Here is a 26190-nt window from a genome sequence, read left to right as displayed (position 1 = left end):
GTGATTACGAGCAGCTAGGCAAGAAAGTCAAGGACTTAGGTGCACAAGTAGTTTTTCCATCTGCACTGCCAACGAAAAGACAACATTCAGTAAGAGAACAAAGAATTCAAGAGGTGAACCACTGACTAAAGGGTTGGTATCGCAAAAAAAAAAAAAAATGGACTCCTGGGTCATGGTCTGTAATATCTCCATGATGAGCTGCACTCACAAAGACTGGGGAGAATGTTTCTGAAAAACGACTGGCTCAATGTTTCAGGAGGGCTTTAAACTAAAATTGAGGGGGGAGGATGACCAATCTTTAGGATCTCTAGGACCTAATTCAAGCAAAAACCCCTAGAAAGCAAGTCAAATAATGAAGTAAGGAGGGATGGGAAGGAAGATAAACACAAATACCATATAGGAGACATAGGAGGCATACCCAGAGTCAGACATAAAGATCTCAAGTGCCTATATACAAATGCACAAAGTCTGGGGAACAAACAGGGTGAACTTGAACTATTAATACATGAAGGTAGATATGATATAGTTGGAATAACAGAAACTTGGTGGGATGAAACCCATGACTGGAACATACTGATAGAAGGATACAAACTGTTCAAAAGAACCAGACCCCATAAAAGAGGAGGTGGAGTTGCACTGTATGTAAAGGTTCACTATATTGCTACAAAAATGCATGAAACCAGACGAAAACCTTCTAGAATGCATATGGGTCAATATAAAAGAAAAAAAGAATGACATGGTCATAGATGTATATTATAGGTCACCCAATCAAGCAAAACAAAAAAAAAAGGTATCCTTTTTGCTAACCAACTAAAAAATATATGTAGGAAACACACTACAATAGTAATGGGGGACTTCAATTACCCTGACATCAGTTGGAAGACTAATTCTGCACCAACTGAGAAATCAAATAGGTTCCTAACCAACCTAGCTGATAACTTTGTTGTCCAAAAGGTAGAGGAGGGAACTAGAGGGACAGCCATACTGAACTTAATTCTTACAAACAGAGAAGAAGTGATAGAGGGAGTTAAAACTGCAGGAACCTTGGGTGAGAGTGACCATGTCATACTACTAGAATTCAATATAACGCAAACACAAGCAATAAAACATAATGATACCAGAGTCTTAGATTTTAAAAGAGCTGATTTTAATAAATTCAGAGAGAACTTGGGAAAGATTCCTTGGATGAAAATCCAAAAGGGAAAATAACTGAAGAAGCTTGGAAAACTCTGAAAAATATGATCATAAAAGCCCAGATAGCATCACCACCAGATGGATTCGTAACTGGCTGACAAACCGTACTCAACAAGTAGTCCTTAATGGGTCTACATCTACATGGAGGGAAGTAAGCAGTGGGGTACAACAAGGTTCCATCTTAGGCCCAATGCTCTTCAATATCTTCATAAATGACTTAGATGAGGGAATAGAAGGGGTACTTACCAAATTTGCAGATGATACTAAGCTGGCAGGAATAGCTAACACCCTAGAAGATAGGCTCAAGATCCAGATGGATTTTGGCAGACTTGAACACTTGGCCCTATCTAACAAAATTAAATTCAATGTAAAGTCAACTCTTATACTTGGGCAAGAAAAACCAAAAGTACACATATAGACTGGGTGAAACTAGGTTTAATAGCAGTGACTGTGAGAGAGATCTTGGTGTCTTAGTGGACAACCAGCTAAATATGAGCCAGCAGTATGCAGCAGCAACCAAAAAAGCCAATGCAATCCTAAACTGTATTAACAGAGGGATACAATCAAGATAAAGTGAGGTATTAATACCACTCTATAAAGCCTTAGTAAGACCACACCTAGAGTACTGCATCCAGTTTTGGTCACCACACTATAAAAAAAAGATGTTGAGACTCTAGAAAAAGTGCAGAGGAGAGCAACCAGGATGATTAGGGGACTACAAACTAAAACATATGAAGAATGATTACAGGAACTGGGCATGGTTAGTCTAATGAAGAGAAGGACCAGAGGAGACACGATAGCTGTGATCCAATGTTTGAGGGGCTGCCACAGAGAGCAATGGGTCAAGTTGTTTTCCAAGGCACCTGAAGGCCACACAAGGAATAATAGATGGAAGCTGATCAAGAAGAGATTCAACCTAGAAATAAAGGGAAATTTTCTAACATTGAGAATAATCAACCAATGGAACAGCTTACTTTTGGAAGATGTGGGAACTTCATCACTGGAGGCTTTCAAGAAGAGATTGGACTGCCATTTATCAGAAATGATGTAGGGTCTCCTGCGTGGGGGGTTGGACTAGATGACCTACAAGGTCCCTTCCAACTCTGTTAATTTGTAATCTGTAATCTATAAAATTGACTTTTTCTTGAATAATTTTTAAGGATGTTAAAAACAAGCTGAGGAAGTATAGAAACCAAAGAAATTGTTTTAATTATTGTATATTGTATATTGATACATACCCATATTAACCATGAATCAACAGTACCAAAAAGAGCTCTCCCTTCAAGAACTGCTTGCCTGATCTCTTTCACATTGTCCAAAAGCCAGCGTAGCTTCACAGCACTGAAATATGTGCTAAGAGGGAGACCAGTCCTACTCTGCAAGGTTGAAAGTTAATCAATCATAATGTGTAAACATCTACAGTATAACAAATCTACTTATCCACTTTGTTTTTTTCTTTAATTATTATTATTTTGGTAGCTTTGACTCAGTCTGCATTCCTGTCCAAGTCAAGTCTTCCGGATGTTTTTGGAAGTGGTTTGACATTCCTTCTTTCTACAGCTGAAAGAAAGTGACTGACTCAAAGAAACCCAGTCGGCTTCACACAGATCTTACAATCTCCGAGTTTCTTTAGTGCCTTTAACCACTACACTAAATTAGTTTTCCTTTTTTCATTAGCATGAGCATAAAAAAAGAATAATTTGCACTGTGTAATTACCAAACATACTCTAATTATTCTAAGGTCAGCTTTTACCTTAAAAAAGGATTTATTCTTTCCTGGAATCCTTTTAAGAAGTCTTTCAACAGTAGATTGAGTCCTTAGGTCAAGCCATACTAGAATCCAAAGACAAGCATTAATATTAGTAGAAGTAAATATTTAAGGAATACATTGATTGAATAGAATCAGGTTCTGAATCTCTGAATAGGTCTCCATTGATAAACTTTTCAAAACCATCTAATATCGTTTATATAATTTGTATGTCATTCTGAACGATAGGAACCTTATTCAGGAAAGGAGAATTAAGATTAGATTTTAAAATGTAAACCATGCTTCTTCTGATTAAGATAATGTAATTTCAGTTCCAAATAACAAATTATTTACCTAACAAAAATATTTAAAGTTCAATGAGTAAGCCTACATCACTGAGTAATTTATCTAACCGAATGCTTTTTAAATAAAAACTAAGATTCACAAACCATAAAATAAAAAATTGAGAGTAGACATTTTAAAAACAGAAAAGAATAAAACCACAAGTTAAGTTTAGATATGAACAATTCAGACTTCTGAATCTAAATTACAAGGTCATACAGGAATAGATTTCTTCATTTCGACTTCCGGTTGGCAATTCATGGCAAGACGGTGGAAGGAGAGCGATCTGCTCTTCAACCCCGGATTTCTTCGTGCTTTGGGGACCCTTAGGGGTGCAAGAGCCTGGAGGGCATTGAGAACCAGAGAGGGAGTCTGGAGAGCGGTAAAGCGTGGGGCGAGCGCTTGCCGCTCGAACGGATGCCTCTGTTAACCCAGCACGAATGTGTCTGTCATTTTGAAATGGCAATCTCGAGGCTGTGATAAGCTGACAAATAGCCGGGGAGCAAAGAAGATCGGAGTGGACAGTGTTAGAAGTGGAGTTTTGCCAGAACACCGTAAAGGTACAGAAACTTGGAGAAGTGAGATCAGTCCTGTCAGAATGGCTATCAGTTGGATGGCTGTCAGTGACAGCCATCCAACTAAAGCAAGATCTGAATACCCTTAGGCAAAGCAGTAGGATTAAAGTGGTAGAGACCCTACCTTTAAGTCAGAATGCAGATTTTAACCAATACACAAGTGTGAAGATGTTTTCTTTACTATTTCCTATGAGAACCCAAACAAACATGCATTCCCACCATTTACTTTAAAGTGAGATAACCCACATGGCTATCATAAAAATTCCTGCAGGTAAAGGAGATCTCAGGGCTCTTTGGCGCCAGGATATAGGTTGTAAAATATCTGTTGACACAGGCAATGCTAGGGAATTGAATCCAAGTGTCCCCCCTCCTCCAACTGAATGGCAAGTATCACTTTTAGGGATCTGACATGCTACCCTCCTTAGAAAGCAAAAGGGTCCAACTGAAAAAACAAAACAAAATATACACAAGATTTCATGATAGTATATTAACAAGATTTGTTAGGATATTGGGAGTGAAATTTTCTCAGTAAGATTGGAGCCCTAACGTGGTGTTTAGCGACCCATTCATTGTGTGCTGATGGTAAATGTTTCCAAGCAACTAAGTATTGGATTTTCCCTCTGTGGATCCTACAATCAAGGATTTTCTTGATTTCAAAGTGTTGTTCACCTTCAATCATGATGGGAACGGGTGGTGTAGATGCAGGTGGTCTGAGGGATGAGATTACTTCTCGCTTGAGTAAACTAATAGTTCAACTGCTACTGGATTGAGGATTCTAGTGATGGCGGAAGGTCCAATGAACTTTGGCCCTAGTTTTTTCAATTTTTCAGTTTTTTGTAATGATTTCAGGAATTTTGTAGATAAGTATACTCTGTCTCCAACATGAAAAGGTTTGGGTACCATCCTTTTCTTGTCAGCTTGAATTTTAAAAGCTTCTCTAGCTTCCTTTAAAGCTAGTCTAATCACTGGCCACATGTTTTGCAAATTATCCATCCACTCCTTAAGTGAGGGGATGGTGGGTTCTTCTGTGGGTAGTTCAGGCATGGGGCTGAAATCCTGGCCTGTCGCTACTCTAAAAGGAGTAAAACTAGTGCTTGAATGGACAGCATTATTAAACGCAACTTCAGCAAAAGGCAAAAGTTCGGTCCAGTTATTCTGTTAAAAATTAATGAAACATCTTAAATATTGTTCTAACACCGAGTTTCAGAATTACCATTAGTACAATGATGAAAGGATGTGCTCAACCCCTGGCCAGTACCAAGTAAGCCCAAAAATGCCCTCCAAAAGTTGGAGGTGAATTGAGCCCCTCTGTCGGAGATGATCCTTTGTGGAGCCCCATGAAGTCGATAAATGTGTATTAGGAATAATTTGGCTAAACTTTTAGCAGCTGGGATCTTTTGGCAGGGTATAAAATGTGCCTGTTTTGAAAATAGGTCTGTCACAACCCAAATAACAGTATTTCCCTCACTGTTTGGCAATTCCATGATGAAATCCATAGCGATCTCTCTCCAAGGCGCTGAAAGTTCAGCTACCTTCTGCAATAGACCTGGGGATTTCCCCTGGCGTCTTTTTGCTGCTGCACAAATGGGGCAGCTAGTTACATAGCTTTCTATGTCCTTTTTTAGTGATGTCCACCAAAATTGTCTTTTAATCAGGTGTAAAGTTTTCACAAACCCAAAATGTCCAGCTAATTTGGAGTCGTGGCACCTTACCATTAAGCATAGTCTTTGGCTGGCAGGAACATACAACTTCCCTCCCACCCAAGCCAAGTCTTCTTTCATCAGACAGCTGGATTTGTTGTTCAAAAACCATTCATCAGTGGCCAATGCTTGTTTAAAATTTTGGGTGGTGTCATTGCCTGTCAATGTCTCTTGTTTTGCCTGGGATCTGGTGACTATTTTGGCAGCTAATTGATTGTTTTGTACTATGGGTTTGATTACGTCTGGCTTTGCACTATTGTATTGCGGTTTTCTGGATAGCGCATCCGCCAGAAAGTCCCCCCCCCGGGAGGTATTTTAGAGTAAAATCAAACCGTTTAAAGTACTGAGCCCATCGTACTTGTTTTGGGGAGAGTTTCCTTGGGGTCTTTAGGGCTTCTAGATTTTTATGATCAGTCCAGACTTCAAAAGGGGTCTTACTGCCTTCTAGGAAGTGCCACCAGGTTAACAATGCCCAATGAACTGCATAAGCCCCTTTCTCCCAAATAGCCCACCTTTGCTCAGTCTCATTCAACTTTTTGGATGTGTAAGCGCAGGGTTGTAGTTGGTCTTGCTCATTCTTCTGAAGCAGGACCGCTCCTATTGCCACATCGCTGGCATCTGCTTGTATGACAAGTGGTTTCTCCGTGTCTGGGTGTTTTAGAATTGGTTCTGCCGAGAACAGCCGTTTAAGTTTTTCAAATGCCGCCTGGTATTCCATTGTCCAGTTCAATGGCTGCTTCCATTTAGGGTTGTCCTCCCCCCTTGTTTTTAAGAGCTTGGTGATGGGGAGGGCAATCTGAGCAAAAGCAGGGATAAATTGGCAGTAAAAGTTGGCAATACCCAGGAAGCTCTGTAACTGTTTATGCGTACGTGGAGGGTTCCAATCAAGTACAGCCTGCACTTTTAGAGGATCCATCTCAATTCCCTGGTGTGAAATGCAGTATCCCAAATAGTCAATCTTGGTGGAATTCACATTTGGAAAGTTTAGCATAAAGTTTGGCAGAGCGGAGTTTGTTTAAAACCGCCCTGACTAGTTTTACATGTTCTGCTTTGGTCTCGGTATAGATTAAAATGTCATCCAAGTAGACCAAGACCCCCTTATATAAATGTTGATGCAGCACTTAACTGCATAAACACTGCAGGGGCTCCTTGTAATCCAAAGGGGAGCATCTTGAATTGGTAGCAGCCAAGGGGGGTGTTAAATGCCATTTTCCACTCATCCCCCTCCTTAATTCTGACACGATACTAAGCCTCCCTTAAGTCCAGCTTTGAAAATTTTTTCCCTTTAACGAGGTGTGTAAGCATATCTTTCATAAGGGGGAGGGGATACATGTTCTTCACACTGATTGTATTCAGATTTCTAAAATCAATACATAGGCGTTTTGAGCCATCTTTTTTCTCTCTAATAGCACTGGAGCTACGATTTTTCGTCGGGCTGGCTCGATGAAACCCCTTGCTAGGTTTTTCTCAATAAATGTTCTCAGCTCTTCCAACTCCCTCGGTGACATGCTGTACATCTTGGGTTTAGGGAGTTTCATGCTGGGTAAGATTTCTATTGCACAGTCAGTGGCGCAGTGGGGGGGGGAGCTCATCTGAGGCTTTTTCGCTAAAAACCTCCGCTAAATCCACACACACACACACACACACACACACACACACACACACACACACACACATATATATATATATATATATATATATATATATATATATATATATATATATATATATATATTTGCTTTAATTTATATGCCGCCCTTCTCCAGAGACTCAGGGCGGCTTACAATGCGTTAAGCAACAACCTTCATACTTTTGTATATTTATACAAAGTCAGCTTATTGCCCCCACAATCTGGGTCCTCATTTCACCTACCTTTGAAAGGATGGAAGGCTAAGTCAACCTTGAGTCTGGTGGGATTTGAACTTGCAGTAATTGCAGGCAGCAGATGTTAATAACAGTGCATTAATCCACTGTGCTACCAAGGCTCTTCTATGGGTATGCCCTCACTTGGTATGGCGTGACCAGGCATGGCTGTTTCTTGATTCTCTGCCCCCTCAGTTCCTTTATGTGGATTCTCAGCAAAAGTCACATTCCTCTGGAAATTTATGATGCCTTGTTTCCAATTGATTTTTGGGTTCCATTTTTTCAGCCATGCAAGGCCCAGAACTAATGGCCATTCCATGCCAGGTGCCACTATAAATGTAAGCCTTTCCTCATGGCTTCCAATGCCTATACGTAGAGGCTCAGTGGCAAAAGAAGCTGGCTCCCCTCCTGCTATTGACCCATCTAGTTGGCAGAAAGCAATAGGGGTTTTCAGCTTTCTTACGTTAATCCCTAACTTTCCTACTAAGGTTGGGCTGATCAAACAACGGGTGCACCCTGAATCCACTAGGGTGGGGATACTTATCTCCCTGTCCTGGTTTGGGATAAATAGTTTTAAGGGGAGGGTAAGTGGTTTAATTGGTTTGCTTAAAAGTGGTTCATCATCTGGATCGCTTCCGAATGAGTGTGATTCCTCAAGTTCAGATGCCAGGGTTTCCTCCCCAAAGAGGGGAGGGGATGGGACTTCTACAGTCTCCCTGCTCCTCAGAGCAGTCTCCTTCCCACACCGACCCGGTTTTGCAGGGCCCTCCCCCGGTGGGTGGTTCCGGGTGGGTGTTTCCGAACGACACTCTGCAGCTCGGTGCCCCTCTTTCCACACTTGAAACAGGCTGAAGATCTTGGAGAGAATGCAGTTTGTGGTTTGGGGGGCTCTTGCTTCCATTGGGGTGAGGATTTCTTCCATGTTCGCCCTCTCGATACTGGTTTCTGGCCATATCGATCTCAGCTTGTTCGGCGGTGACATACCATTCATGTAGGTGATTCGGTGCACCTCGGCCACACAGGCATTGTATAGATCATCACTCAACCCGTCCTTGAAACAGCTCACCAAAATATCTTCCGGCCAGTGCACACAACACGCAAGGTCCCGGAATTCTTCAGTATACTCTGCTACTGGCCGTCGTCCCTGCTTCACCACCTTAATGCGGTCACATGCTTTGCGATCTGCCAGTAGGTCTTCGAACCGACATCGCAGGGCCATCATGAAGAGGTCAAAATCCCGCAGTTCTGGTGCATTGGCGTTATGTAGGGTCACCATCCATCTGGCTGCAGCACCCTCTAGGGCTACGGTCACAACTTGTACTCAGGATCCTTGAGTTTGGAAATCCCACCCATACTCTTGCATGTAAGTTAGCACATGTACCACAAAGAATCCTAATTGTTGCGGATTCCCATCAAACTTCACCCAAAGTTTCTCTTTCCAGTTGTGGAACCCAGGGCTGATTGGGAATGGGCGCCTGTGTGCGTGCTACCTAGGGGGGGGAGGGTTTGCTGGGTCTTCTCCCACTGCTGCTGCGCCCTCTGCTCGATAGGCAGGCTCCAGAAGTGGGGTGCCTCCCATGGCCTCATCCACGACAGCTGCCCTTTCTGCGCCCTTTGGTTGTTGTCCTGACTCCCTTCGAATGTTGAGGTTTTCCAAAGTTTCCATCACCAATTGGGTTATATGCCTCTTCAGATAGTCCTCCCTCAAGGGTGCTTCGGTCAGTCCCCCCTGGTCAGTAAGGGCTTCTAGTTCCAGTTTCCACCCCGGTTTTCGGTTGCCACGGCTGAGGGTAGCTCCTCTGGATCTCTCATCCCAGCTATCTTTCTTCCCGATGCCAATTGACCAGCGGGGCTTTTCAGGATTCTCCAGGGTTACCTCATCCTCTCCGATGGGGTGCATGAAACAGGCATCCGACTGGGTGGCGGTTGCTGTCTCTCCCCAGCAATCGGTTTCTCCCAGCTCTTTGCTTCATTCAGACATGATTTGCAAGGTCCCCTCAGTAGAGCGAAGATTGCTTCTCTGGGTTGACCGTTTTGCAGATCTTGCTTTCTGTAAGGATCGCCTCTCCTTCCAACTTAAGAAAGCACGAACTCTTGAAATGTGGTTATTCAAAAGAATTCTTTTATTAAGCAGAAGTGACAGCCATCCAGCTAAAGCAAGATCTGAATACCCTTAGGCAAAGCAGTAGGATTAAAGTGGTAGAGACCCTACCTTTAAGTCAGAATGCAGATTTTAACCAATACACAAGTGTGAAGATGTTTTCTTTACTATTTCCTATGAGAACCCAAACAAACATGCATTCCCACCATTTACTTTAAAGTGAGATAACCCACATGGCTATCATAAAAATTCCTGCAGATAAAGGAGATCTCAGGGCTCTTTGGCGCCAGGATATAGGTTGTAAAATATCTGTTGACACAGGCAATGCTAGGGAATCGAATCCAAGTGTCCCCCCCCTCCTCCAACTGAATGGCAGTATCACTTTTAGGGATCTGACAATAGAGGACTCACGGAAAGAGATTGAGCGGCGACTGGATGGATGGAGGATGAATCAGCAGAATAAGCTTAACTGACAGGATGACACTGGAGAGAAACAACGGTTTTAGTACAGCAGAGGCACGGAGAGGAAGAGTTGGTGGAATCCATGAGTAAATAATAAAGAGGAAGGAGCGTTGGCATCGTGGAGAGATAGAAGGGGACAAGGCTTGAAAGGAAAGAAAGGAAACAGGAAGAGACGCCATTGTAAATTACAAATAGAGGAAGAAGGGTGATTAATAGAATTGTGAAAGAAAGAAAGGACTATTATAAGATAACTGGACTCATAACCGGACTAATTTTTAGAACGGAACCCAAGAGGATAAAGTGGTGACAGAAAGACATTGAAAATAATATAACTTAAAAAGACTGTAGAAATTTGAAGAATAATAGTTGGAACAATATAAGAAATTGAAATTATGTAAAAAGGCTATTATATGAACATTGGAAAATAACAACAACAAAAACAACTTTAATATAAGAAAGTGAAATAACTCTTGAACAGTGTCTTGTAATATACCTATTAAGATAAATTACTCTCCCTTCACTCTTTTATTATCTTGCCATCCCCTCTTCCCGCTTCTATACTATCTGTTGAGTGCTTAATTAAGTTGTATATATTTGAGAAATAAGTTAATTGTTAATTATTAACTAAGTAGAATTTATTAAATAACGATTGTATATTTTATTAGGATATTAATTGAATATTAATTGAAATACAGATTTTAATATTAATGTACTCTTTATATGTTTAAATATAGATTTTATTTCATAGAGATTTAAGATTATTGTTAAGATTACCTCAATTAATTTAATTTTGAATATATGTCTTTTTAGGATAAATAAAATATAAGAAATAGAAGAAATAAGAAAATTTAAGGTATAGAATTAATAGTATAAGCTTCTTTTGGTTAAAATACTGGAAGATCTTTTTAGTGGGATATTATAGACCAATATAAGTAAAGATAAGGAAAACAAGAATAAGACAAATAGATAACAATAGTGGATGATAGTTTGGAAAAATACAGATAGGATTGTGAGAGATTAAAGAAGGATACTGAAAGAAATGACAAGTCTCTCTACAACAGTGTTAAAAACCGGAAAGAAAACTACATCAAACCCAACAATTACTATGGTATCACCCTCAACTCAACAATCAACAGAAGGATTGTCAAAGACGGAAAAATCCATGGTAATTCCAACAATGCAGGCCATGCAAACCACCTTAACACTGATACAGGAGACAATGATGAAGATGCAGGAGAAAATGTCCAGTAACCATAATGAACTGAAAATAGATATCCAGTCTTTGGACGGCAAAGTGAATGACATTTAAGACTCAATCCACAAAAACGAACAAAAAATAAAGAACGTAGAAACTAAAGTGGAACAAAATGAAAGGAAACTGGAACTGGTAGACCAAAAACTGATGGCACAAAACAGAGAACTTGAAGATTCCATTATTCAGCTGGAAATGGACCGGGCAGCATTTTACCTGAGATTCCAGAATGTAACTGAAGGGAAAGAGGAAGATCTGGGACAGGTAATGGCGGAAATGATTGCAGAAGCCCTTCAGAGGGACAAGCAAGAAATAATGACAGAATTGGACAAGGTATATCGGGTTCAGACAAATTATGCTAGAAGATATAAGTTGCCAAGAGAGGTCCATATTAGATTTGCTAGAAAAAAAGTCAGTGACATCTTGTACAATACAACTAGAGAAGAACCAATGATATACAGGGGGAAGGAGGTCATAACATTGAAACAAGTCCCCAGGAGAGTAAGGGAGCTACGAAGAGATTACCGCTTCCTTGCTATGCAATTAAACAAAAGAAACATCTTATTTAGATGGACGTTGCCAGAAGGAATGTTAATTATGTGGCAAAGGAAAAAAATAAAGATAGACAGTCTAGTAACAGCACAAGATTTCCTAGACCAACTGATAGGAATGGAAGAAGAACAGAGTAGCAAGGAAGAAACTGAGACGACAACCCAGGAAGAGGAAACTCCCTACCAACGAGATCTTAAAGAAGGACCTTTGGAGAAAAAGGACACAGAAGAAAAAGAGGACAAAGAACAAAAGGAAAGAAACCAAGAGCACAAAGGGTCACAAGGACAAATAAATACTAATTCCTCTTAGGAAAATCAAAAAATGGAAGATTGGAAATTATTATCGATTAATGTAAATGGATTGAACGAGATTAAAAAGAGGAGACAGATATTCACTAAATTAGCTAAACAAAACATTGACATAATATGTCTCCAGGAAGTTCACATACGGAAACAAGATGAAAAGTACCTAGAATATAATAAATTAGGGAAAACATTTATATCGCTAGCGAAAAAAAAAAGAGGGGGGTAGCAATATATATTAAGGGAGGGATTGTCGCTGAACAAAAATATGCAGATCCCAAAGGAAGAACATTAATGATAGAAATAAAGAGAGGAAATTTACCAATATTACTAGTAGCCATCTATGCCCCTAATAAAAACCAGGAAGAATATTATAAAAAACTACATGAACGAATATGTAAAATGGAATACAGAAATATTTGTATAGTGGGCGACTTTAACGAGATAATAGACATAGAAAAAGATTACAAGAGTGGCAAAGATAATAATAAAAAAAGGGACAAACTACCTAAAACCTTTTTCAATTTGATAGAAGAATTAAATTTAATAGATATTTGGAGGACCCTACACCCAAATGAGAGAAAGTACACTTTCTACTCAAATCCCCAAATAATGTATCATGGTCCAGAATAGATATGGTCTGGGTAAATAAAGAATTAGGATTGGAAATAGAAACAGCAGAAATTAATCCCAACATATGGGTAGATCACAACCCCCTGGAAGTAAAATGGAGTATCCCAAAAAGAAAGAAGTTCTGGAGATGGAGATTAAATTTACAAGTTTTAAGAGAGAAGGAATATATAGAAAAGACAATGGGAGAACTGAAATTATTTTTTAAAGAAAATGAAAAGCAACATACATCCCGAACTAATCTATGGGATACAATGAAAGCTTACTTAAGGGGGATAACAATAACATATAATGCACATAAAAATAAAGAAAAATGGAAGGTACACAACATCCTTCAGGAAGAAATTGGAAACATGGAAAAGAAACTCCAACTAAGCCCAGGAGACAAAGTGGTTAAAGAGAAATTGACAGTACTGAGGCATAAAATCTGAGGTCTGAGAGAGAGGTCCCCTGGGCTTAGGCTGGTTTATTTTAATGCCAGTTCCGTGGTTAACAAAGCTCAACTCATCAGTGAACTGATCAAGGAGGTAAATGCGGACCTGGTTTGCATTACGGAAACCTGGCTGGGCTTGGAGGGCGGTGTCCCTCTGAACAAACTCTGCCCGCCGGGTTTTCAGGTGCTACACCAGCCGAGGTCCCAGGGGAGAGGTGTGGGGGGTGGCAGTTGTTATTAGGGAGGCCCATGGTTCACGGGAGGTCACTGCTCCTCAGATAGACGGATGTGAGTCCCTCCTCATGAGATGGGGACCACAAGGTCAGTTGGCCCTGTTGATTATGTATCTATCTCCCAGCTGCATATCAATGGCCCTGCCCGGGCTGCTAGACGCCATATCGGGGCTGGTGGTTGAGTTTCCCAGACTTATTGTGCTGGGGGACTTTAACCTACTCTCCCTGGTGGGGGACGTCGGGAGCGGCCCGGGAGTTCATGACTTCCATGGCAGCCATGGACCTGACCCAAATAATACAGGCCCCGACTCATCAGGGGGGGACTCACGCCCGATCTAGTTTTTATCTCGGAGCAGTGGCGAAGTGAGTTTGGTGGCGGTGAGCCAGCTATTCAACCCCTGTCATGGACCAATCACTATCTCCTTAGGCTGGGCTTCCATTATGCCTCTCCCCGCCGCTGGGAGGCGGAACCAACCACCTGGTTCCACCCCAGGCGCCTGATGGACCTTGAGTGGTTCCAAACGAAGTTTGGGATTATACCTGTCTCTCTTTCCCACGCCCCGGTCTAGACTCTGGTGGATGCCTGGGAAAAGGTGGCTGCTGGGGCTCTCGACCAGGTCGTGCCTTTGCAATCTCTGACCTGACGCAGATCCCAGTTGGCCCCTTGGTTTACTGAGGAGCTCCAGGAGATGAGGCGTCGGAGGAGAGGCCTGGAGAGCTGTTGGAGATCCAGCCTTTCCAAGTCTGACCGAGCACAGTTGAGATCTTTCACTCAATCTTATGTGGTGGTGATGGAGGCGGCGAAGCGTGTTTACTTCTCCGCCCTCATTGTGTCCACAGATAATCGCCCAGCTGCCTATTTTAAGGTGTCGTGCTCCCTTTTGAATCAGGGAGTGGGAGATGACCCTATGCGGGGGCGGGCAGAGGAGTATAGTCATCATCTGCAGAACAAAATCGCTCAGATTCAGGATGGGCTGGACTCCAGCTGGTTCGGGCGGGGAGGTGATGGCGGGACTGGTGATTTGGGATGAGTTTGATCCTGTTACTCCCGAGGAAGTGGACAGGATCATGGAGAAGCTCAGTACCTCCATGTGTTTGCTGGACCTGTGTCCCTCCTGGCTCGTTTATTCGGCCTGGGAGGTTACACGCGGCTGGATCCAGGCAGTTATTACGGCTTCCTTGGGTGAGGGGAATTTCCTGGCCATCTTGAAGGAGGCGGTGGTGAGACCCCTCCTCAAGAAACCTGCCTTGGATCCAGCTATTTTGAATAACTTTTGTCCTGTCTCCAACCTTCGCTTTATTGCAAAGGTTGTTGAGAGTGTGGTGGCACATCAGCTCCCATTGGCCCTGGATGAAACATTATATCTGGACCCGTACCAGTTGGGTTTCAGGTCCGGGTACAGCACGGAGACGGCATTGGTCACACTGGTGGATGATCTCTGGAGGGCTCGGGACAAGGGACATTCCTCTGTCCTGGTTCTATTAGATCTCTCGGCGGCTCTCCAGACTATGGAGGCACCATATTACGGTGGTTCTCGTCCTACCTCTCTGACAGTTGCAGTCAGTGTTGTCAGGTGGACAGAGATCGACCTCGAGGCCCCTTACTTGCGGGGTGCCACAGGGGTCGGTCCTCTCGCCTCTCCTGTTCAACATTTATGTGAAGCCGTTGGGGGAGATCATCCGTGGTTTTGGGGTGCAATGTCATCTGTACGCTGATGACACTCAGCTGTACATCTCCACCACAAACCACCCCAATAATGCCCTTGAAGTGATGTCCCGGTGCCTTGAGGCCATACGGTCTGGATGGGGAGAAACAGGCTTCGACTCCACCCTTCCAAGACTGAGTGGCTGTGGCTGCGGCATCCCAGTACAGTCAGTTAGTCCCATCATTAACTATTGGGGACGAGTCATTGACCCCCGCAGAGAAAGCTCGCAATTTAGGCATCCTCCTGGATGCACGACTGTCTTTAGAAGATCTGGCCAGAGGAGCTTTCTATCAGGTTCGCCTGATTCGCCAATTGCGTCCCTTTCTAGACCGGGACTCATTACGCACAGTCACTCAAGCCCTCGTCATTTCCCGACTTGACTACTGCAATGCTTTCTACATGGGGCTCCCCTTGAAGTGCACCCGGAAGCTCCAACTGGTCCAGAATGCGGCCGTGCGAGTAATTATGGGAGCAATATGACGCTCACATGTAACACCTCTTCTACACGAGCTGCACTGGCTTCCAGTGGCCTTCCGAGTGTGCTTCAAGGTGTTGGTTCTTACCTTTAAAGTGCTCCATGGCTTAGGACCTGAGTACTTACGAGACCACCTGCTGCAACCGATAACCTCCCACCAACCAATACGCTCTCACAGAGTAGGCCTACTCATAGTATCATCATTAAAACAATGTCGTCTAGTAGTTCCAAGGGAGAGAGCCTTCTCTGTGGGGGCACCTACTCTTTGGAACAAAATACCCCCTGGAATACAAATAATCCCAGATCTACGCACTTTCCGACGTGCCCTGAAGACCTTTCTGTTTCAACAAGCAGAGCTAGCTTAAACATCTAAATTCTATGCCAAGGTCTTAGCAGATACACCAAGTTGACTCAATTTATTATTTACTGTTTATAAAAAAAAAAAAAATTATTATATGTATATGAAATCTTAATCTGTTCACCGCCCTGAGTCCTTCGGGAGAAGGGTGGTATAGAAATTCAATAAATAAATAAATAAATTGGAAAAGAAAGGATATACCACTAGAGGAACATATTATTCAGAAAGTTCTAGAATGTGCCAAAATGAACAAATTGCTAGAATTAAACGAGAAAGAAGACTCAGAGTATTATACGGTGTGCGATGATTGGTACAGGTGGATTGATAACCAAATAAAGAATAGATAAAAGTTAATACAAATTTTAAGATGCATATAGGAATGTGGAACGATAAAATGTAAAGGTAGAATCAATCTAACCTGTGTATAAAAATAACACTGTCTGACTGATTGTACTGTATTGTAATATAATAAATTAATTAATAAAAAATTTTAAAAAAAAGATTTCTTCATTTCTTAGGTCTATTCTTAACCCATATTCTTTTAGAGGGGCTTTATTCATTCGGAGAGCATCTCCTGGGATCTAACCCATAAAAATTGGATGTGCCCACAGCAATTCTATTATAGCAATTTATGCTTAATTACCAATGCTTAATTAATGTATTTTCCATGCATATTAGCATTTAGAAAAGTTCTGTCAATGCTTGCAGCTTGTTCAAAATGTGCAACTTAGCGATTTACTCATATATAATGTAAAATTTATTTTGTATTACTATGGACATTTTGTACAGGCAACTAAATGAAAGAACACCAAATTAAAGAATTATGCTGGAATGAAACAATAAAATGTTTTTTTTTTCTGTCCTTATGATTGCTTCTCATGTCTTGATTCAACAGTTCATTAAAAAATCTTGACATGATGAATTAATAAATTATGCTTCAACTAATCCATTCAATGTAGAACTTGATTAGTTTAATAGAACAAAAACAGCAGGAACAAATCCTTCCAAAGAAGAGAGCAAAAGTGAGAATTTTTAGAGCTGCTTTGAAATGCAAAGAATTCTTTGGACATCTTTAAACATAAAGATAAAAAACAAAGACTAATATCTGGTGCAACATATTGTTATTGATGTTCATAGAACATATAAAATATATGTGGATATGACAAGAACTATATTAATTAAAAAGTATTTGCAACAGTTCAATAGACTTACTTACCAATAGCATTATACAGAGGTTCTCCAGTTTCTTTGTTCCAAACTACAGTTGTCTCTCTCTGATTGCTAACTCCAACAGCTTTTAAGAACAAAACAAACATTCTATCATTTTCTAGATAATTACAGATTTTGGATCACCAAAACCTCAGCAAAACTCTGCTTTTGAATGAAATCCTTTCTGATTGCTCTTCTGCTATAAGCTCTTTGTACTTATCACAAGCCACTTCTGAGAGTAAAGAGATCATCCAGATTGAAGTACAATGTGGCAGAGAGGACAACATTGAGAGATAGGTATTAACAGAATTCAGCACACATATTTGCCCAAGCAAGTGCCTTCTGGCTCACTTAAAAAAAGTTTTTGATTGGTTATAATTCTAAAATATTTTTAGAATTTTAGTTTCCTTTAAAGTAACATCATTTATTCTCCATTCATCTCTGTAAGTTATATATATCACTTTCTCCTCTTGATTTGGAAGGATATTCATGATTATTATAGAATTAAAAATACCTTTTATGTTGGAAATGTCTATATTCAGCTGGTTCAATTTCTCACATGTTCTTTCAACACATTCATAGACAGACTGTAGTATTTCCTTTGGGTCTTGTTCTACCCACCTTGAAAACATCAAGGCCCACATTAGAAGTCTGACAATTGATATGATAGAGTCAACAAACCACAATGGCTCGTTCGCTTCATTGCCTTAAAACGGGTGTCAAACTCGATTTCATTGAGGGCCGTTCAGGGTTGTGTTTCACCTTGGAGGGCTATGGTGGGCGTGGCCAGGGATGGTCATGGCCATGGTGAGCATGACACAGGACTTGTGTCGGGCGGGGGGGCACCTGTGGTGGCCAAGTGCTAAGGCAGGACTTCCCTCAGACTCTCCTCACTCTCATTATACACTCCTTCCTTCCTTCCTTCCTTCCTTCCTTCCTTCCTTCCTTCCTTCCTTCCTTCCTCCCTTCCCTCTTCATTCTAATTTCTTCTTCCTTCCCCTCGTTCCTTATTTTACCTTCTTTGCTCTTTTCCCATCTTTTCTTCTTTTTCTTTGTCATTCCTCTTTCCCTTTCTCCTTTCCTGCCCTCCTTCTTGCATGCTCAAATGCAAAAGGGGAAACATTTCTCCTTTTGTTTTGTTTTTAGTTTGTCCACTGCCAGCCAAAATGGGGCGTGGGGAGTGGTGTTGATGCTAGTCGATTTGAAAAGAATGAAACCATCAAGAAAAGCCAGCTTGCTCACGGTTTGGCTCTTTCCTCAAGAAAAGAGTTAGTAGAAGTCAACTCCATTGATGAGCAGGGAAATAGAAAGCAGGTGTGGCAATTTGATTTTAGTTGAATTATATGTGTAAAAGCTGGGGATGGAAGATAATGAAGTAATATGACAAACAGCTTCAAGGATGAGGGTGCAAGTAGTCAAAAAGACCTCAAGGGAAAAAAAATTCAAGGCCTGTTTGGGTTGACATTAGTTGAAAAAGCAGATTTGGACCACCAAACACAGAGAGAGAGAGACAGAGAGAGAAAGAGAGAGAGAAAGAGGCAGAATCCAAGTCAACATAGGACTCCAGAAACCTCAGCCAAGCCACCAGTCCCTTTTCTGTGACAAGTAGAATATGTTAAAAGGGACATGTTTAATTACCTCTCTGCAGAATATAAACCAGAAAGGGGGTAGGGGTGGGAATATGATTTTCTGAATAATCTCAGAAAGAAGAGAAAAAGTGAGTTGAGAAGCAAGTAAAGAACTGTGGAACAACAAGGCAAATTGCAAGGGCTTCTTGAGCAAAAGTCACAGCAGGAGGATGCAGAGGGAACCCCAGGGGAAGAAAGAAAAGGAGACTCAGCCCACAAAAGGCAGTCAAGGGAACTGCCCAAGCAAGGAAAGAAACCCTTCTGGCTATAGGGAAAAAATGACAGGTGCAAATTAGAAAATGCAGTGAAAAGTTGGAGTTAGAAAAAGGCTGAATGAGAGAAAGGAAAGAAATGCTGCTAAGGAGAAGATCATCTTGCCTTGATCATCTTGCAAAATTCTGATAGACTAAAGCTGCCTAAAGTTGAGTCTGTATAGCCTCAAGGATCCCTTCTGTTGTCTTCTCTGCCACCAAATCAGAAGTCTTGCAGTCCAATGTTTAAAGATAAATCATCCAAATGTTGGAAATGTCACCAGTTGCCAGGTTCATATTACCATATGTGGTGAACATGTTCAGAAGCTAAAAACTATTGGAATAAAATTAAGATATGGCTGGAAGAAATGATACAGCAATGTACTGATTTAAAACCAGAGCTGTTCCTACTGGGTATCCTCCCAGAAAAAATTAGTAAAGAAAATATCTATTTGATTATACAAGTAATAACAGCTGCAAGGATTGTTTATGCACAAAATTGGAAAGCAGAGAAAATACCTTTGAAAGGAGAAGTAATTAAAAAAAATTAGACTCTGCAGAAATGAATAGATTGACTTTGATGATTAAAGAAAAAAGATTCAGAATAGTTTAAGATATGGAATCAATTTTACCATTGGTTGGAAAAGAGATACAAATAAATAAATTAATAGTCATGTATAAAAAGTGCTACAATTAGAATATTGTGTTAGTGATGAACTGTTGTAATGGACTTGGTGAGAATGAAGATAGAAGAAACAACAAAAAGAAGAATTTTTGGAGACAACACCGAGATGTCACATAGAAGGAATGACTGATTCATTAAATGTTTGTCTAAAAAATAAAAAAAAACCTTTTTTTAAAAAAAAGAAGTCTTGCAGTCCTCTCAACGAGTGTCAGTGAAGCAAAAATAGGGATCAAAATTTCCCAATTCAGAAACCTCTTGAACCTGCCAGTGCAAAGAATTATATCATGTGCCCAAATTCACTGCCTTAAGAAATTGACCCTGAAAGAGGGATTTCCTTTCAACTTTATTTCAAACTTCCTGTTATCCAGTCCAGTTTGTTTTTTTAAACTCCTTTTCTCATTCCTATGCCTTCCATATTTCTTCTGTGACAGTGTGTCTCCCTGCACCTTATATTTGGACTCTGCTCTCTTTGGCCACCTCCTTTTTTGAAAAAATGCTTTCCTGACCAATTCTTTTTCTTCTGATTGCTGCCTGTGTTCCCAACTATTTTCTTTCCCAACTATTTTCCTGCAGCACTCTGGAAGCCAAAATGCAGAGGTCACCCGTGACCCCCCCCCCCGTGCCCGTTTTGGGCCTGAACGGTATCTTGCACCACTCTGGCAGCCAAAACAGGGCGCATGGAGGCCACCCGCATCCCTGTGCCCCATTTTGGTCCTGGACGGCCTCCTGCACCACCATGGCAGCCAAAACGGGGCATGGGGGCCCACTTTGGTTAGCAGAAGCACCATGAACTGGTCCTTTGCTATTTTCAGGTCGGCCCTGTGGTCCAGATGTATGCACCCCATGGGCCCCGTGGGCCTTGAGTTTGACACCCCTGCCTTAGAAGGAGATGACCATTTACCAACAATAGTTTCATTGACTATTAACCAGTTTCCTAAAAGCAGAATGACTGTACCTTTTTTCAGTTAATTCTTCCTACAAAAACCTGCAAGAATGTTTTATTCAGACAGAATATAAGCTTATATTGCCAGGTAACATAGCTTAAGTAAGCCTTAGCTTCAAATGATCTTTACAGTGAATAAAAACCAAACATTATCTTTCACTGTTGGTTTTAGAATAAGAAAGACATATCAGAAAATAAAATCCAGCCAAAGACATCTAAAATATAAAAAGTGTGTTGTAAAGTCAAAAGGTGTGTCTCTTATATATCGTGATTCCCTAAAAATAAAACCTGGGCTTATTTTCTTTTGGGCCCCAAAATAAACACTAGGGCTTATTTTCAGGGGGTGTCTTATTTTTTTCACATAGGTAGCTGTGCAGCATGTCTGGCAGGCTGGAGCCGCCGCCACTAGCCAAGGCACAAGGTGGGGCTGGGCTACCTGCCTCCTGTGTGAAAAAGTAAGACAAAGTGAAAGACAAAGTGTAGGAAAAGGTCTGTCCAAGAAAAAGAAAATGGAATGGCAGAAAGAGCCAGGTGAAAAATCATACCCTTCTGCCCACCAGGTCGCTTCACCTGAGTTTCAATCCCGCTTCTGGGGTGGAGGGCAGAGCGAGGCACACAGGCAGTCCGTCTCCTGTGGAGACCTTTCCATCCTTCCTTCAGCCACAGCCCACCTCCAGCCCCGCAATGCCGCCCATCTCTCTGTGGGCCCTGTCCAGATGGGTGGCAAAGAATACTGTTGGGGCGGCGGGGCCTGCAGAGCCCTGATGCTGATGGGGTGAGGAGGCTGCAGCACAAGTCCCAGCCAGGGCAACCAGTGGTAGAATGAGAGTGGTGGCAGGAGACGCACCATTGGCCACCGCTGTGTGAGACAGGGAAGGGGCTGCAGGCTGGCTGATGAATGGACCGAGCAAGGCAGAAGGTGGGGCAGGGGTGGTGCCATGCCATGGCCCCCATGCACTCTACCCTGGTTGCCCTGTGTTCTCCTCCAGCTCCATCCCTGCCTCATGCCTCATCTGGTCCATTCGGTGGCAGTGCTGAAGAACCTCATCAACAGCTAGGTGAGATGGAGAAGGGGCTGCTCTGGCTGCTGCCGCCACCCGCCTCACCCCACCAGCATCAGGGCTCTGCAGGTCAGATGATGAACAGACCAGGCGAGGCAGGAGCTGGAGCGGGCACCATGCCGCAGACCCTGCACGCTCCGCCCCTGCCATTCTAAGTCCTTCTCCAGATTCTCCCCTGCCCCATCAACAGCCAAGTGAGATGGTGAAGGGGCTGCTCCGTCTGTTCAAGATCCAGGTGTCCGCCCGCTGCTTCCTTTTCACTCCTCTCCTGAGCTGGACTGCCATGCTATGGAGAATGGGTGGGTGAGGTTCAGTCCCTTTACCCAATCCCCCTTCGCTGTTTCAGAGATGGGGGGGTGAAGGCGAAAGTCCTCTGCCCCTGCTGCACAACATTCCGAGTCTGCTGCTGGAGGGGCTGTCTTCTGTCCCCACCATCCCGCCCCATAGATCACCTTCCAGCAGCGGCTGCTGCCTCCTCCTCCACCTGCCGCTTTGGTCCTATGGCACTGACTCACATTGCCTGGTCCATTTGCAGTTTTGAAGGTAGCAGCTCTGCCGCCGCATTTCAGTAGATGCTGGCTGTCAGACTCAGAATGCTTGCTTGCTTTCGGCTGCCATTGTAATGGGATGGGGGGAGGCATTGCTGGTATTTGGGGGGGGAGTGAGCTGGTGGAGATGTCTCGGAAAAGGGAGGAAAATTCTCAGTCTTCATAGCAGCTGCAGAGAGCGCTGATAGCTGTCAAGGTCAACCGTTCCAGCATACTAGATAGATGGGGGCCATCTGAAGAAGTACCTCACATGACACCTTGGGGAGATATGGATTGGACACTCAACTGGGTCCTTGAGGGGGGAGGGATTTGGGGATACTTTCAATATGTAATTTTTGCACCTATTGCCTCAGACTTTGCTTTTCTTATGCTGCATTCAGTTCATACTCTGTAAAAGTAACTTTCTCTACAAAAACATGGAGTTGGGGGTTTTCCTTTCTTGAGTTTTGAATGGAGGCATGCCTGTCATTAAGCAAAGTCTGCTTTACCAGCCATCCTGGAGAAAACTCTACTGTGGGGGCTGAGCCAAGAATGTCTGACCAAGACAGTGACAAAGAGGACATGGGAGCCATTGGGTCTACCCCTCCCTTGTCCAGGCGAGATGGGGAGGTTTCGGACTGGATGTCAGAATTACAGCTTGAAGAAAAGCCAGTCAGAGCTAAGTGGTCACTGGGCATGGAGACGATGGAACCTCCAGAAGAAATCCCCTCAGGGGTGACAGTTACCAGATGCCGGCATGAAGAGGGGGCTTGGCAGGAAGGGGACAGAGAAGCCCTCCTGCTGACTCAAGCCATGCAACTCTTGAAAGAAGCCTTTGAGAGTTGTAAAGCCCACAAAAGGTATGCACTGCCGGCTCGGAGGGAGGCTGAACATCCAGGGAGGGAAGCAGAGGCTTCAGTGAGCGCAGAAGAGATTCCTAGGGTTCAGCCAGAGACAGAGCAAGCTGCTGGGGCTCAAGCTGTGGCTGCAGCCCAGCCCCCCCCCCCGTGAGGGGGGACAGGGACCCAGAGACATCAAATTCCAAAGGTTCCTCCGCTTACAATAAAATATGGAGGAGACCCCAAGGCTTTAGGATTCTTCCTAACCCAAGTGTGGAATCACATGGAGGAATATGGAGAGGATTCCCATTGGAAGCCACCCGTGTGAGATGCGACACTATGGCCCTGGAGGGAATGTCTGCTGTCTGGTGGGTGGGCCTCCATGATAAGAATTCTCCCCTGCTGAGGAATTATGACCAGTTTATGGTGACACTCGGAGTGCGTTCTGAGGACTCCCTAGCTGAGCGGAAGGCCAGAATCAGGATGAATAAATCAGGGGCGGAGATCGGTGGCTGAATACACCCAGGAGTTTTGCAAGCTGGTGCGCCACATGAGGGGGTGGTCCCAGGAGGCCCTGATGGAATACTATAAAGATGGCCTTAATGAGGATGTCTACAAGGCTTGCTGCTCCCAGGGGGCCCCTCGAGACCTGCAACACTGGTATGTGATAACAGCCAATGTGGAAATTGACCTGACCAGGGATCGCTACAGTGGGGGCCAAGTTTGGAACAAGCCTTCCCTTGCTCCACAGAAAGAAGGCCCCAGAGTGGCGGGGGGTGGGGGTGTCAGCATCGAAGTTTAAATCCACAGCGTGCTTCCAATGTGGGAAGGAGGGCCACTGGGCTGCTGATTGTTTCTCCAAACTTGGCTCCAAGCTGACCACTGCTGGTGAGAAGAAAGCTGACAAGCCTCCAGCAAAGAATTGTGAGACAGCCCTGAATGGGGTGGAAGTCATTGAGTTCGCTTCCCCAGGCCTGGGGGAGTTGGGAGTTCCGACCACCGCAGAAGACAGCGAAACCAAAACCGACTCCAACATATATATACATATATATATGTAGGTCTTTGGTTATTCGGGTCTTCTCCCACGTAAAATTGGAAGTGTCTTGGCGACGTTTCGACGAAGTCTCTTACGTGGGAGAAGACCCGAATAACCAAAGACCTACATACAAACACCCGCGAAAACCTGAGAAAACATATATATGTATATATACATACATATATATATATATGTATATATACATACATATATATGTATATATACATACATATATATGTATATATACATACATATATATGTATATATATATATATATGTATATATACATATATATATATGTATATATACATATATATATATGTATATATACATATATATATATATGTATATATACATATATATATATGTATATATACATATATATATGTATACATATATACATATGTATATATACATATATACATATGTATATATACATATATACATATGTATATATACATATATACATATGTATATACATATATATATATGTATATATACATATATATATATGTATATATACATATATATATATGTATATATACATATATATATATGTATATATACATATATATATATATGTATATATACATATATATATATATATATGTATATATACATATATATATATATGTATAATACTAACCCTAGCTTCTATACAGATATTTATACATATATCAATATAGGAGTAAATAGCATATATACAGAAAAGGTATGAGATTGTATCTGATTTATATTTTTACTGTTAATAAGTAAAGTCTATTGTCCAGCTGTTGTGGGGTAACCTCCTTTAGGATCACTATTTATAGTCAATAGAGTCCACTGATATTGAAAATAGTTGACAGGTTCTTTGTCTATTGGCATTATTACTGCATAATAATAATACTGTCACTGCATTTTTGTATTTGTCAGCTGGGCTCCCATTCTGAGACTTACAGTAGACTGATTTGACTCTTATCTCAGAAGCCACTGCGCATGTCCACATTCTTTCACTTCCTTCTAACTTTCTTTGTTCATCTGCCAGAACTTCTGCCGACAAGGCAGGAATGCTGCCAAGATGTAATTAATTCCTGATGTTTATTATATACCAACAGCAAATAGTAATTTACTCAGTCAGAATCACTTGTCTAGAGCATTAAAGTTCCAGGTTCACCACCTTGAAAAAGCAAGTTACATAGTTAAAAATGGAGATATTTTTGCTGAAACCATGTTAATTGGTGGTGTTTATTACTTAAAGCCAAAGCCTAAATCGCAAACACAGGCAAGTATACCAAAAGAGGAGAGCACAGGCCCAGAGAGAGATGCTCCAGAGAGAGATCCTGTTGCTACTCCAAAGGCTCCTAAAGCCAACAAAAAGAAAATAAGGAAACAGGTTGCTCAGCAAGCCTGAGGTTCCTCATAAAACTGTTGAGTGGCGTAGGAGGCTAATGCCTCCTAAGGCAGCATTTAACATCCAGCTGCCTGCAATTACTGCGAGTTCAATTCTCACCAGGCTCAAGGTCGACTCAGCCTTCCATCCTTTCTAAAATGGGTAAATTGAGGACCTAGTTTGTGGGGGCAATAAGCTGACTTTGTATAAATATACAAAAGTATGAAGGCTATTGCTTAACGCATTGTAAACCGCCCTGAGTCTCCGTAGAAGGGCGGCATATAAATCAAATTAAAAAAAAATGTTGAGAATTCACTAACTGGTAAACCTTTGCATTCCAAGTGTATCCATAAATGGCATAGAAGATTGGGGCATGCCAGTTTCCGTGTTCTTAGGAAGATGCCGGAGTTCGCAAAAGGTTTGGATCTAAAGGGGTGTAAGGTGTTTTTGGATTGTGCTGTATGCAAAAAGGCCAAATCCAAAGCAGTAACAATTCCCAAACGCGCTACACATCTGTCAACACACATTTTTGATTTGGTACACACTGACATAGTTGGTCCTTTTCCGCCAACACTTGGTGGTAGAAAATATTTTCTAACAATTGTTGATAATTACTCTAGATATGGATATGTATATCCTATGAAAGAAAAATCTGAGACCTTTCAGATCTTTAAAGACTTTGCAGCTCTTGTTTCTACCCAACACCAAGTTCGCATC

General features: G+C 42.1%; 1 protein-coding gene across 1 annotated transcript in view; it reads right to left on the bottom strand.

Annotated features, from left to right (window-relative positions):
- GK (glycerol kinase) overlaps nt 1-26190 on the bottom strand; it is a 101539-nt gene that overhangs the window by 56210 nt on the left and 19139 nt on the right. The window contains exons 3-6 of the mRNA XM_070943380.1: nt 17649-17755; nt 17142-17219; nt 2948-3027; nt 2433-2570 (exon numbers count right to left, since the gene is read on the bottom strand). Of these exons, the coding sequence (XP_070799481.1) occupies nt 2433-2570; nt 2948-3027; nt 17142-17219; nt 17649-17755 (403 nt within the window). The remainder of the gene's footprint in view (nt 1-2432; nt 2571-2947; nt 3028-17141; nt 17220-17648; nt 17756-26190) is intronic.

The sequence above is a fragment of the Pituophis catenifer genome, unplaced genomic scaffold, assembly GCF_029215685.1.
Source record: "Pituophis catenifer annectens isolate HBS135680 unplaced genomic scaffold, rPitCat1.0.hap2 SCAF_4, whole genome shotgun sequence".
Lineage (NCBI taxonomy): Eukaryota > Metazoa > Chordata > Lepidosauria > Squamata > Colubridae > Pituophis > Pituophis catenifer.
Note: the sequence above shows the minus strand (reverse complement) of the source record. Positions and strands in the feature narration are given on the sequence as shown.